This window comes from Pelophylax lessonae, assembly GCF_965119305.1.
Source record: "Pelophylax lessonae genome assembly, chromosome: 2".
NCBI classification, from domain to species: Eukaryota; Metazoa; Chordata; class Amphibia; order Anura; family Ranidae; genus Pelophylax; species Pelophylax lessonae.
Window position 1 is genome coordinate 436,721,877 of NC_138769.1, and position 14,772 is coordinate 436,736,648.

At 46.2% G+C, this 14,772-nt stretch overlaps 1 protein-coding gene across 2 annotated transcripts in view; it reads left to right on the plus strand.

Moving 5' to 3' along the window:
* The window catches only part of DMD (dystrophin), a 3,625,631-nt gene that overhangs the window by 3,556,479 nt on the left and 54,380 nt on the right, over positions 1-14,772 (plus strand). For both annotated transcript variants that reach the window (XM_082246191.1, XM_082246190.1), the window contains 2 exons: positions 1,293-1,536; positions 11,253-11,376. In XM_082246191.1, the coding sequence (XP_082102317.1) occupies positions 1,293-1,536; positions 11,253-11,376 (368 nt within the window). The remainder of the gene's footprint in view (positions 1-1,292; positions 1,537-11,252; positions 11,377-14,772) is intronic.

A 14,772-nucleotide genomic window follows, 5' to 3' on the forward strand; every position in this document is an offset into this window, starting at 1 on the left:
GGAGTCCAGGTTGCCGATCAACATCCTGGAAATTTGGGTGATCAGCCTTTGTCTCAATGGACAGTTCGTCTTCAGGGACACCCTGTGCGGATACAATCGGACAATGCTACGGCTGAGGAATATGTCAATTATCAAGGGGGCACAAAGAGTGTCCTAGTGGCATGGGAAGTGGCCAGTATCTTGAGGTGGGCAGAACGATATGTTCCGGCCCCCTCTGCTGTGCACATTCCGGGGGTAGAGGATTGGCTAGCGAACGATCTCAGTCGGCAGATGTTGGATCCGGGAGAATGGTCTCTTCACCCAGAGGTTTTACATCAACTGTGATGTGTGGTATGAGTATCAGCGCTGTTCTAAATTGCAAAGAGATTCCTCCCAGTGAATAATAGAATATTTCTTATAATAGGCTGCTGCTGATAAGCAATCTATGTATCAGCGCTGCTGTAAATGAAAAATTCTTCCAAGTGATAAATATAAAGTGCCAAGTGCTAAAAATGTAACAGTTCATCAATAGATGTGAATAAATAATTAACAATTCATAATAAATATGCAAAATAGTCATTGTGATAATAAATAAGTAAATTGATTGAAGTGCCAGTGCTGCACACTGCTTTGGGACATCCCAATGGTCTGAAGACTTGAAGCTGTGTCTGTGAACGAAAGAAAACTGGATTTTTGTTTTGCCGTAAAATCCTTTTATCTGAGGTTCACTGACCGACAAAGCACACCCGCCCCTCTGTTGGGGTTCAGTTATTTGTTTTTCTGACACTGCTTGTTACAAACTGGAGTCCTACAGCAGGAAGTGATGGTATACCCTCTGGGATTGTTCCAGGGGCGTAACCAAAAAGCTTTCTGCCTAGTCCTACTCCTAGAGAGCGAGAGCATAAGCCCAATGGCCTGAGGACTTGAATCGGTGAATGAAAGGGAAAAGGATTTTACGGTGAGACAAAAATCCCGTTTTTTTTTTTTTTTTGTTTTGAAAATTTGCAGTCTTTTGTTCATATCGCAAAAAATAGAAAATGCAGATCAATTACCACCAAAAGAAAGCTCTATTTTTGGGGAAAAAAAGATTTTCCCAAAACAATTTTATTGGTTACAGTGTTGCATGAGCACACAATTGTCAGTTTAAGTAACTCCGTGCCATATCGCAAAAAATGACCTAATCCTGAAGGGAGTAAAACCTTCTGGAGGTCAAGTGGATTAACATGCTTGGGATAAGTGTTGGACTAAACAAACAAAAAATACGATTTTAATGACCACTTTGTAATGTAGAAGTTTTTTTTTTTTCCAAACAGGAATTTGCAGTCTGAATATGACAGATTGAAGGAGCAGCATGATCACAAGGGCTTGTCCCCACTGCCCTCCCCTCCAGAAATGATGCCAGCCTCCCCGCAAAGCCCACGTGATGCAGAACTGATTGCAGAAGCCAAACTACTGCGCCAGCACAAAGGACGGCTAGAAGCTAGAATGCAAATACTAGAAGATCACAACAAGCAACTGGAGTCTCAACTGCATCGGCTCAGACAATTGCTGGAACAGGTATGGTTCAAATAACCTGTATGAAAATCTTGATTTAGGTCATCCCTAAAACCCAATAGTTTTAAAGGGTGACCAGGAGGTGTGCAGAGGCATTAACTGCTACATTGAGATTCCTAGGTTCAAATAGCAGTCCACCTTTTTGTCTTCCTGTAAGTTTTAATAAAGTGTGGTTTATTTCCTGTGCACTGTTCTAGTATGCCCTTTATGGCTTATGTGTGTGTTCACCCCAGGGTAATATGGAGCTAACAGAACACTGGCAATGAGAGATTCAGTATTTTCAGTGGGTAATCAAGCAGTACAGATCACATTGGATATAAATATTTATTAAACCAGTTGGTGGATCTGGATTGGAGGGGAAAAAAAGAGCATTCTTAACATTTTATACACTGCTCAGAAAAAATAAAGGAACACTTTTTAATCAGAGTATAGCATTAAGTAAATTAAACTCCTAGGGGAAAGTGATCTGGTCAGTTAAGTAGCAGAGGGGGTTGTTAATCAGTTTCAGCTGCTTTAGTGTTGATAAAATTAACAGATGCAATAGATTGGCAGCAATGATACAACCTCTTAACAGGAATGGTTTTACAGGTGGAGGCCACTGATATTTTGTTATCCCTACTCATCTTTTCTGACTGTTTTTCACTAGTTTTGCATTTGGCTGGGGTCAGTGTCACTACTGGTAGCATTAAGGTTGATACCTGGACCCTTTAGAGGTTGCACAGGCAGTCCAACTCCTCCAACATGGCACATCAATACGTGCCATTACCAGAAGGTTTGCTGTGTCTCCCAGCACAGTCTCGAGAGCATGGAAGAGATTCCAGGAGACAGGCAGTTACTCTGAGAGCTGGACAGGGCCATAGAAGGTCCTTAACCCATCAGCAGGACCGGTATCTGCTCCTTTGTGCAAGGAGGAACAGGATAAGCACTGCCAGAGTGCTACAAAATTACCTCGAGCAGGCCACTGGTGTGATTGTCTCTTTCCAAATAATCAGAAACCGACTTCATGAGGGTGGCCTGAGGGCCCAATGTCCTTTAGTGTGCCCTATGCTCACTTCCCGACACCACAGAGCTCGGTTGGCATTTGCCATTCAACACCAAAACTGGCAGGTCCGCCACTGGCGCCCTTTGATTTTCACGGATGAGAGCAGGTTCACATGTGACAGACGTGAAAGGGTGTGGAGAACGTTATGCTGCCTGTAACATCGTTCAGCGTGACCGGTTTAGCGGTGGGTCAGTAATGGTCTGGGGAGGCATATCTATGGAGGGACGCACAGACTTTCATAGGCTAGACAATGGCACCCTGACTGCCATTAGGTAATTGGGTATCGGGATGAAATCCTTGGACCTTTTGTCAGATCCTACGCTTTTGCAGTGGGTCCGGGGTTCCTCCTGGTGCAGGACGATGCCCAGCCTCATGTGGCGAAAGTATGCCGCCAGTTCCTGGAGGATGAAGGAATTGAAACCATTGATTGGCCCCCACGCTCGCCTGACCTAAATCCAATAGAACACCTCTGGGACATTATCGTTTGGTCCATAGGACGTCGCCAAGTTGCACCTCAGTCTTCAGTAAATGGACTAGCCTGCTGCATCATTTTTTCACTTTGATTTTTGGGGTGTCTTTGTACGCCCTCTGTCGGTTGATCATTTTCATTTCCATCAAACAATGTGGCATCCTTTTGTATCGAACACACCAGTCCATATCAGTATAGACATCCAGCATGATATTTTTCCCCATTGAGATCTGATGTGTTTTCAAAGTGTTCCTTTAATTAGCAGTTTATAACAATGTGCATTTTGTTCTGCTGGTTACTTGGCTTTATAAAATGTTATAACTTTGTTTTTTTTATCTGAATGCCCATTTTTAGAGAAACAGTAAACTTGCAATTCATCCGATTAAAATTCAGTTAATCTTTGAGCTAATAACATACCCTGACTTCTATGTACAACATTGTAATATATGTTTTGAAATATTAATTGGCAGATAGAAGCATGTGATAGTCTGTGGGCTTGTCGGTAGCTCTAGCTCTGTAACATTATTTATTGTAGTTAAAGAAACTTCAAGTACTATACTAACACCGAGTTACAGTTCTCATTATGACAGAACTGCTACAGCACCCTGTCAACCCTTACTGAAAAACAGGCATCTGAAACATGAGGCAAGTAAGCATTCACTCAAATTGCCTCAAATAATAGTTGATACTTGCAAAGAATTTTTAGGATGTTTCAGCAGCTTTGTGTGGAGGATTATTATAATGCAATTGCCTTTATAATATCCTCTGTCTGCCTGTTATCTTTAGTGTTTTTATTTACATGTCCTAGGATTGTTCGCTTGCATTATGTGGGCACTAGTTGAACTTGTGGAAATCGTTGACTTTTGCATCATATTCAGACAGTCAACCATTAGATCTTAAATTAATATAGTACCTACAGATAAAGGTGTTCGCTTTGAACAAATGGAACATAAAACTGCCTTGATGTAATAATTCTCATTATCTAAATTAGCAGATGCTAATCGTATGGGAAAAGTCAGTACTCCCCTATAATTACCACCACTGTTCAAATGAGATGCCATTGATCGGAACCGCCATAGAGAGTATGCAGGTAGAAACATCTGAGGTCTGGTGTTCTCTAACATACACAGTGTCATCATGTTCGGATCAACAGAGCTTTGTAAGGCCCTCAGAAAAAAGATTGTGGATGCCTTTGAGACTGGCAAGGGATTTAAAAAGATTGCATAATTTGATTTGAAATCGTTCCGCTGTAAGGAAGATAATCTAGAAGTGGCAGAGATTTCAAACAACTGTTTGTCCAGGACTGGCTCGCCAAGCAAATTTAACCTAGGAGTCCACCATTTGATGCTAAAAGAAGTCTCTAAGAAAACCAGATTTTAATCACAGGGTTTTCCGACAACTTTTGCCACATTTCTTGTCAAAGTGCATACCTCTACAATCAGAAATAAATTGCACTAATTCCGCTTACATGAGTGGTGTGTTAAAGCGGAGCCTAGACTTCCCTTTCCTTCAAAGGTCCTTGTCCCTCTAGGTGCTAGTCTTTGGCCGCCTTCATTGGCCTGCACCGGATCATATCACTCCTGTGCATGCACAGAAATGAGTCATCCTGCACAGTAACCATCCTGGCAATGTAAGCCAAACTGCTCATATGCATATCAGTTTAAATGCAGGGGAATGCTGCAAGCAGGCAGATATGTGTGTGTTATTGCACAAGAGACATTGCATGATTCGTTCAATAAAGAGCCTGTCTGCTCACTGTTTGTAACAGCAGAATTTTCGTTCTACTTTAAGAAAACACCTTTGCTATCATAAAAGGACATTAGAGCAAGCTTACAGTTTGCCATCAAACACACATGAAAAGACCATGCCTTCTGAAGCTATATGCTGAAGACTGATCAGTCAAAGACAGAGCATGTAAAGCATTGTGGTCGGAATCTTGTGTTTTGGGGTTGCTTTGCTACTTTAGGGACTGGGTAGCTCTCAGTCAGTGTCAACTATACATTCTGTATCTTATCAAAGTGTGCACAATGAGAACTTTGAAGCCATCTGTCCAACGTTGAAAAGGAACCAGAAATAGTTCAACACAATAATGATCTGACATATACTAGCAAATCAACCAAGGAATGGCACAAATAGAATAAGTTGAGGTTTATGGACTGCCCTAGTCAAAGCTCTGAATTGATTTCCATTTACATTTTGCAGGGGGATTTTGAAATGGAAACCCACAGTCATCTTGCAACTGAAATTTTGCATGGAGAAGTGTTCAGGAATTTCTCAGTTAATTTTGGAGACTGGGGGCAGTTATGCAAAATAAGTAATTTCTGCTACACGGGGAGGGTAATACCAGCTTTTGGTGCCAAAGGTGTACTTACTATTTCCATAGTACACCATTACATCTATTGATAATTTTGTTAAATGATTAAAAAAGCTAATTTTCCTGTGTTCATTATATCACCTTTATCTGTAGGTACTGTTTAAATAAAGATCTGATGTTTATGTGTTCTATATTGAAAGAAAATTTCTATGGGGTGTATTTAATTTTCAAATAACTGTATATGTAAACTGTGTTACCTGGCAAAGGATGTGTGCTTGATTTTAAATTATTTGTGTTCATTTTAGATCATTTAAAAATAAATACATTACAAAAAACTAAATCAAGAAATGATATTTAAAACTCCTAAACACCACAATAATAAAAAAAAAAAAAAACACTATACTAGACATATAGATAAGTGTATATCCTAGCCCCCTGTTCATGTGTCATAGCAACCGTATTTATATTTCGTAGAAAGGAGGAAAGGAACGCAGGAGAGGTGTGGTCTCCCTGAATCTGACTGTATATGATCCAACTAATATGCACAAAAAAAAAAAAGAAAAAAACTGGTGACTGCCAGACGTTTAAACCTAGACCTCACCTCTCGTCTCCTCACCCCCCCCACCCCCTCCTATTCTTCCCCCCCTCCTATTCTTCCCCCCCCCCCCACCCCACACCCTCCTATTCTCCCCCCCCCACCCCACACCCTCCTATTCTCCCCCACACCCTCCTATTCTCCCCCCCCCTCCTATTCTTCCCCCCCCCACCCCCTCCTATTCTCCCCCCCCACCCCCTCCTATTCTCCCCCCCACCCCCTCCTATTCTTCCCCCCCACCCCCTCCTATTCTTCCCCCCCCCCCACCCCACCCCCTCCTATTCTCCCCCCCACCCCACACCCTCCTATTCTTCTCCCCCCACCCCACACCCTCCTATTTTTCCCCCCACACCCTCCTATTCCCCCCCCCACCCACACCCTCCTATTCCCCACCCACACCCTCCTATTATTCCCACACCCTCCTATTCCCCACCCACACCCTCCTATTATTCCCCCCCACCCACACTCTCCTATTATTCCCCCCCACCCACACTCTCCTATTCTTCCCCCCACCCACACCCTCCTATTCTTCCTCCCACCCACACTCTCCTATTCTTCCCCCCACCCACGCCCTCCTATTCCCCCCGCTACCCACACCCTCCTATTCCCCCCCCACACCCTCCTGTTCTTCCCCTCCACCCCACACCCTCCTATTCTTCCCCCCCACCCTCCTATTCTTCCCCCCCACACCCACACCCTCCTATTCTTCCCCCACACCCACACCCTCCTATTATTCCCACCCACACCCTCCTATTATTCCCCCCCCACCCACACCCTCCTATTATCCCCCCCACCCACACCCTCCTATTATTCCCCCCCACCCACACTCTCCTATTCTTCCCCCCACCCACACTCTCCTATTCTTCCCCCCACCCACACCCTCCTATTCTTCCCCCCACCCACACCCTCCTATTCTTCCCCCCACCCACACTCTCCTATCCCCCCCCCTACCCACACCCTCCTATTCTTCCCCCCCACCCCACACCCTCCTATTTTTCCCCCCACACCCTCCTATTCTTCCCCTCCACCCCACACTCTCCTATTCTTCCCCACCCCACACCCTCCTATTCCCCCCCACTCACACCCTCCTATTCCCACCCCACCCACACCCTCCTATTATTCCCCCCCACCCACACTCTCCTATTCTTCCCCCCACCCACACTCTCCTATTCCCCCCCCTACCCACACCCTCCTATTCCCCCCCACACCCTCCTATTCTTCCCCCCCCACCCCACACCCTCCTATTTTTCCCCCCACACCCTCCTATTCTTCCCCTCCACCCCACACCCTCCTATTCTCCCCCCCCCCCTCCTATTCTTCCCCCCCACCCCACACCCTCCTATTCTTCCCCCCCACCCCACACCCTCCTATTCTTCCCCCCCACCCCACACCCTCCTATTCCCCCCCACTCACACCCTCCTATTCCCCCCCCACCCACACCATCCTATTATTCCCCCCCACCCACACTCTCCTATTCTTCCCCCCCACCCACACCCTCCTATTCTTCCCCCAACCCACACTCTCCTATTCTTCCCCCCCCTACCCACACCCTCCTATTCCCCCCCCATACCCTCCTATTCTTCCCCCCCACCCCACACCCTCCTATTTTTCCCCTCCACCCCACACCCTCCTATTTTTCCCCTCCACCCCACACCCTCCTATTTCCCCCCCCCACCCTCCTATTCTCCCCCCCACCCCACACCCTCCTATTCTCCCCCCCACCCCACACCCTCCTATTCCCCCCCACTCACACCCTCCTATTCCCCCCCCACCCACACCCTCCTATTATTCCCCCCCACCCACACTCTCCTATTCTTCCCCCCACCCACACCCTCCTATTCTTCCCCCCACCCACACTCTCCTATTCTTCCCCCCACCCACACCCTCCTATTCCCCCCCCCCCCTACCCACACCCTCCTATTCCCCCCCCAACCCTCCTATTCTTCCCCCCCCCAACCCTCCTATTTCCCCCCCCCTCCTATTTCCCCCCCCACACCCTCCTATTTCCCCCCCCCACACCCTCCTATTCTTCCCCCCCCCCACCCCACACCCTCCTATTTTTTCCCCCCACACCCTCCTATTCTTCCCCCCCCACCCCACACCCTCCTATTTTCCCCCCACACCCTCCTGTTCTTCTCCACCCCACACCCTCCTATTCTTCCCCCCCACCCTCCTATTCTTCCCCTCCACCCCCCACCCTCCTATTCTTCCCCCCACCCTCCTATTCTTCCCCTCACCCCACACCCTCCTATTCCCCCCCACCCACACCCTCCTATTCCCCCCCCCCACCCACACCCTCCTATTCCCCCCCACCCACACCCTCCTATTCCCCCCCCACCCACACCCTCCTATTCCCCCCCCACCCACACCCTCCTATTCCCCCCCCCACCCACACCCTCCTATTCTCCCCCCCCCACCCACACCCTCCTATTCTCCCCCCCCCCACCCACACCCTCCTATTATTCCCCCCCCCACCCACACCCTCCTATTATTCCCCCCCCACCCACACCCTCCTATTCTTCCCCCCCCCACACCCCACACCCTCCTATTTTCCCCCCACACCCTCCTGTTCTTCCCCTCCACCCCACACCCTCCTATTCTTCCCCCCCACCCTCCTATTCTTCCCCCCCACACCCTCCTATTCCCCCCCACCCACACCCTCCTATTCCCCCCCACCCACACCCTCCTATTCCCCCCCACCCACACCCTCCTATTCCCCCCCACCCACACCCTCCTATTCCCCCCCCACCCACACCCTCCTATTCCCCCCCACCCACACCCTCCTATTCCCCCCCCCCACCCACACCCTCCTATTCCCCCCCACCCACACCCTCCTATCCCCCACCCACACCCTCCTATTCCCCCCCACCCACACCCTCCTATTCCCCCCCCACCCACACCCTCCTATTCTTCCCCCCCACCCACACCCTCCTATTCTTCCCCCCCACCCACACCCTCCTATTCTTCCCCCCCCACCCACACCCTCCTATTCTCCCCCCCACCCACACCCTCCTATTATTCCCCCCCACACCCTCACCCTCCTATTATCCCCCCCCCCCACCCACACCCTCCTATTATTCCCCCCCACTACATTCTCCTATTCTTCCCCCCACCCACACCCTCCTATTCTTCCCCCCACCCACACTCTCCTATTCCCCCCCCCCTACCCACACCCTCCTATTCCCCACCCCACACCCTCCTATTTTTCCCCCCACACCCTCCTATTCTTCCCCCCCCACCCTCCTATTCTTCCCCCCCACCCCACACCCTCCTATTCTTCCCCCCACCCCACACCCTCCTATTCCCCCCCCACTCACACCCTTCTATTCCCCCCCCACTCACACCCTTCTATTCCCCCCCCACTCACACCCTCCTATTCCCCCCCCCACTCACACCCTCCTATTCCCCCCCCCCACTCACACCCTCCTATTCCCCCCCCCACCCACACCCTCCTATTCCCCCCCACCCACACCCTCCTATTCCCCCCACCCACACCCTCCTATTCCCCACCCTCACCCTCCTATTATTCCCACACCCTCACCCTCCTATTATTCCCCCCCACCCACACCCTCCTATTATTCCCCCCCACCCACACCCTCCTATTATTCCCCCCCACCCACACTCTCCTATTATTCCCCCCCACCCACACTCTCCTATTCTTCCCCCCACCCACACCCTCCTATTCTTCCCCTCACCCACACCCTCCTATTCTTCCCCCCACCCACACCCTCCTATTCTTCCCCCCACCCACACCCTTCTATTCCCCCCCCCCACCCACTCCCTCCTAATCTTCCTCCCCCCCTCCCCTCTTCCCCTTTTTCTTCTCCCCCCCTACATTTTCTCCCGTCCACCCCTTCATGTGCATAGCGTAAAACAAAATTAAAAAGAAAATCAATCCAATAGTGCTATTTGGGAAGAAGAAAAGGAAAATAACTTTCATCCTTCTCCTGGTTCCCTCCCATATATATCTCCTTTCCCACCCCTTCTCTTATAGTGACACCCATCCATCCCTGATACCCACCCTCCCCTGTCACTCATTTTGAACCTCCATTCCATATTACTGTGAACATGTATCTTCTGTGTCCTTTAAAATGTGTTCTCCCACCCATTTACCCCACACCATAAAGGAGAGAATAGCAGAGTGGGGGGGGGGGGGGGCAGCTCAGCATAAATAGGCATGGATAAGCAAGCCTACTAAGTCACCCAAATCCCAAATACATTTTTATCCAGCACAAAATAGGGGAGGGGAGTAATGAAGTCAACCTCTCTCCATTTTATTGCCTGCTATTTTCCATATTATGGGAATTCCTTCACCTCTCTCTCTCTCTCTCCCCTCCAATGCATTTTCATTGCAAAAGATGTATGCCTCAGTTCAGCCAGTTCTGTAATCCAGACACCCTGGCACAGCATATACTCAAGGTAAAGGGCTTATGCCAGCTTGCTGACTAGAGAATGAAAAGAAGCAAAATCATGCCTGTCAGGCCATTCCTGTTGACACTGTTAGTCTTGCAGCACTTTGCAACTGAAATTAGGACCCCGTTAGGTTGACCTAATCTCCCTCCCCACCCCTGCCTGAAAGGTGCTGCACAGGAGATTGCAGGAAGCGAAAATAAAGACAGAATGTAGGTATGTATGCATGTTGTGTGTAAAATGTAGTTCAATAAACATGAGGGAGCTTTATGCAACAGCAACCAATTAGATATCTTCATAAAGAAGTAGGATTACAGTCATGAAAACTGATCTGTGAAACTACTGTAGTTTTCACAATATTGTCATATTAAGCCAGATGTTGGACAGTGGAGACTGTTAGAAACAATGACTAAATGTCACTATTTGGTTTGCATGCACACTGAGGGCTCATTCACTTGGGCACAGAGTCCCATACATCATATTTGTTTCCCTAGAAGTGTATAGCTTTGTGGAGGAAACCTATGTTAATCAGTGGAGATGCGGCAGCTGTACAGACTCACACATCCAAGTTTGACAGGCATGCAGGGATGGGTGTATGGCACACATAGGGCGCATTTGGGGCTGCACACTCGTCCCTACAGACCTGTCCAACTTAGATGTGTGGGCAAGTTCATACAGCCGCTGTGTCTCCATAAATTAACACAGGCTGCCTGCATGTAGCTCTTTGCTGCTCAGTAAACATAAACAGCTCTTGAATTCTGTACAGAATTCTGCTCTGGCTTAAATGAGCCCTAAAGTGATATGTTCTTGACAAATGCTATATTTGATATTACATGTGTATTCAAAAACAACGTTTTTTGATTGCACTGTTTTGATTTTTTTTTTTTAGCCGCAAGCCGAGGCAAAGGTCAATGGTACAACCTTTTCCTCTCCTACTCCCTCACTACAGAGATCAGAGAGTAACCAGCCTATGTTGCTTCGTGTGGTTGGCAGCCAAACATCTGAAACTATGGGTAAGGAATTTAGCTGCAGAGCACAGCACTTGCTAATGAATGCAAAAACAGTTCTGGTTTGTTAATGATCAACTAGTATTGTTAGTTTACTTCATATTTATGTCCAAAAATGCCCCACTTCTGCTAACAAAAAAGGCTATTCAATTACACTAGAAGTTTCAAAGTAGTTAGCTTATCAAATCCTGCTCAGGGTTGTGTCTTAAATATTAGAAAGTTAAATCAGTTATTGCACAAATTTGTTTTTCACCTACATTAAAGGTCACCACATAGACTTTTGTTTTATAACCTCAGCATTGTAATACAAAAAAAACTTTTGACAATCCAGTGTAAGTTTACTTTAAAAAATAAACTTTCATGATGTGGGTTCTGCCTTTCTGCTGGCCTTCTCTTTCCAAAACTTCCAAAATTCCCTGCATGCTATGCAGCTTCTCCATTACTGTTTTTTTTTAATTTCCAAGGACTACATATCCCATGGTACCTTGTTGCCTACAAGTTGATTCCTGTACTGACTCCGCCTCCTGAAATTTCTCCTCTCGGCGCCTTTGTAGTTCAGAAGTCTTTGAATTCTTTGGCACAGCAGTGCCTGCTCACAGGGCATTATAAATGTGTGCCACAGAATTCAAGGAAGTACATTTGTGATGATCTTCACAATATATGCTTACAAAAGTAGGCTAGAAATAACTGAACTACAATGTGGATATAAATATGAGTTTACATTTTGAAAATACAGTGCATCTGGAAAGTATTCACAGCGTATCACTTTATCCACATCTTATGTTACTGCCTTTTTCCAAAATGGAATAAATTCTTTATTTTCCTCAAAATTCTACAAACAATACCCCAAAATGACAACGTGAAAGAAGTTTGACATTTTTGAAAATTTATTAAAAATAAAAAGGGAAAAGAATCTCATGTACATAAGTATTCACAGCCTTTGCTCAATACTTTGTTGAAGCACCTTTGTCACCAATTACGGCCTCAAGTCTTTTTGAGTATGATGCTACAAGCTTAGCACAACTATTTTTGGGGCACTTTCTCCTGTTCTTCTTTGCAGGACCTCTAAAGCGCCATCAGGTTGGATGGGGAGCGTCCGTGCACAGCCATTTTCAAATCTTTCCAAAGATGTACAATCTGGTTCAAGTCTGGGCTCTGGCTGGGCCACTCAAGGACATTGAGTTGTTCTGTAGCCACTGTTAACTTGGCTGTGTGCTTAGGGTCGTTGTACTGTTAGAAGATGAACCTTCACCCCAGTCTGAGGTCCAGAGCGCTCTAGATCAGGTTTTCATCAAGGATGTCTCTGTACATTGCTGCATTAATCTTTCTCTCAATCCTGACTAGCCTCCCAGTTCCTGCTGCTGAAAAACATCCCAACAGCATAATGCTTTCACCACCATGCTTCACTGAAGGGATGGTATTGTCCAGGTGATGAGCGGTGCCTGGTTTCCTCCAGACATGACGTTTGCCATTTAGGCCAAAGTGTTCAATCTTGGTTTCATCCGAGAAGAGAATTTTGTTTCACAAGGTCTGAGAGTCCTTCAGGTGCCTTTTGGCAAACTCCAGGTGGGCAGGCATGTGCCTTTTTACTGAGTGGCTTCCATCTGGCCACTCTACAATACAGGCCTGTTTGGTAGAGTGCTGCAGAGATGGTTGTTCTTCTGGAAGGTTCTCCTCTCTCCCAGAGAAACGCTAGAGCTCTGTTAGAGTGACCATCGGGTTCTGGGTCATCTCCCTGACTAAGGCCCTTCTCTCCCAATCGCTCAGTTTGGCAGCGCGGTGGTTCCAAACTTCTTCCCTTCACAGATGATGGAGACCACTGTGCTTATTGGGACCTTTAATGCTACTTGAAATTTTTCTGTACCCTTCCCCAGATCTGTGCCTTGAAACAATCCTGTCTTGGAGGTTTACTGACAATTCCTTGGACTTCATTGCTTGGTTTGTGCTCTGACATGCACTGTTAACTGTGGGACCTTATTTAGACAGGTGTGTGCCTTTCCAAATCCTGTCTAATCAACTGAATTTACCACAGGTGGACTCCAATCAAATTGTAGAAACATCTCAAAGATGATCAGTCGAAACAGGACGCACCTAAGCTCAATTGAGTGTCATGGCAAAGGCTTTGAATACTTATGTGCATGTGGTTTTTTCCATTTTTTATTTTTATTAAATTTGCAAAGATTTCAAACAAACTTCTTTCAAAGTTGTTCTTATGGGGTATTGTGTGTACAATTTTGAGGAAAATTATTTAATCAATTTTGGAATAAGGCTGTAATATAACAAAATGTGGAAAAAGTGAAGCACTGTGAATACTTTATGGATGCACTGTAGATACTTTAAAGGATACATGTGTATCTAGCATTCAACATATGTAGTCTTTGTAATTGCACGTCTAGTTTCTAGCATCTGTCCAGTCTGCGCTCATCAAGAAGCTGTGGCAGTGTGGATTTGGAGCAAACTATTTTACACTTGGGAGCTCTGAGCTAAAATCTAAAGCAAATTAGACATTTTTTTTTTTAATATTTCTCTGAATACCTTTCAGAGGAGAAGTGTTGGCTTACAATGTTCACTTAAAAAAAAAATTAGGGCAATGCATCAGCCCAAGTAGAAGGCTTGGGCATCCCATACCATGGCAGCCAATGACAGTGCTGTAACCTTGCCATTTATAGCTATAGCTTTTGCACCAAGACATTTGTGTGATGTTCTGAGCTTTGGCGAGATGATCGTGAGCATCCTTCATCATTGCTTTGCTTTTTGCAAATTCCTGTTTAAGCTGTAAATCATCAGCCTAATGACTGCAGTACACGGTTCATGTGATTTAATTTTTAATATAAGGTCCCATTTAAAAAGGTTATACTTGGATAGTGTTTTAAAGTAGCAAGCTGCAACACGAACAAAGGCACCACATATAATTGTACAGCAGAAATACAAACCTTTGAGAATGAATTTATTTTTGGGAAATAAAGGTGGGTGCAGGAAACATTTATATACTTGCCATTATTTTGATAAAACAGATTTTTTTAACTCTTACATTAAAGCTGTTCAACCTCCAGATAAAAAGGATATAATTTAATGTACCAATATACCAACTATATTTTGCTATGCTGCCAAACGCTGCTCCTTGTTTCATTAGAGGATATGCAGGAATGGTCTCAGATTCAAAAGGGTGGGGGAAGGTCTGACTAGTATTGTATTGGGTATGGTGTCTCACTAGTAAGAGCCATGTCTGATGTTCTACATTACATTTTCTCCTTTTTTTTTTTGACTAGTAATTGTACTAAAACTATTCAGGAAAAATCTATGCCAAATCCAGCAAATACTTCTTAAGCAGTATTAATGTGATATAATGTCCTGCAATTTTAAACCCTTCCATGGAGAAGGAACCTGTAAAGTGTCAAAGTA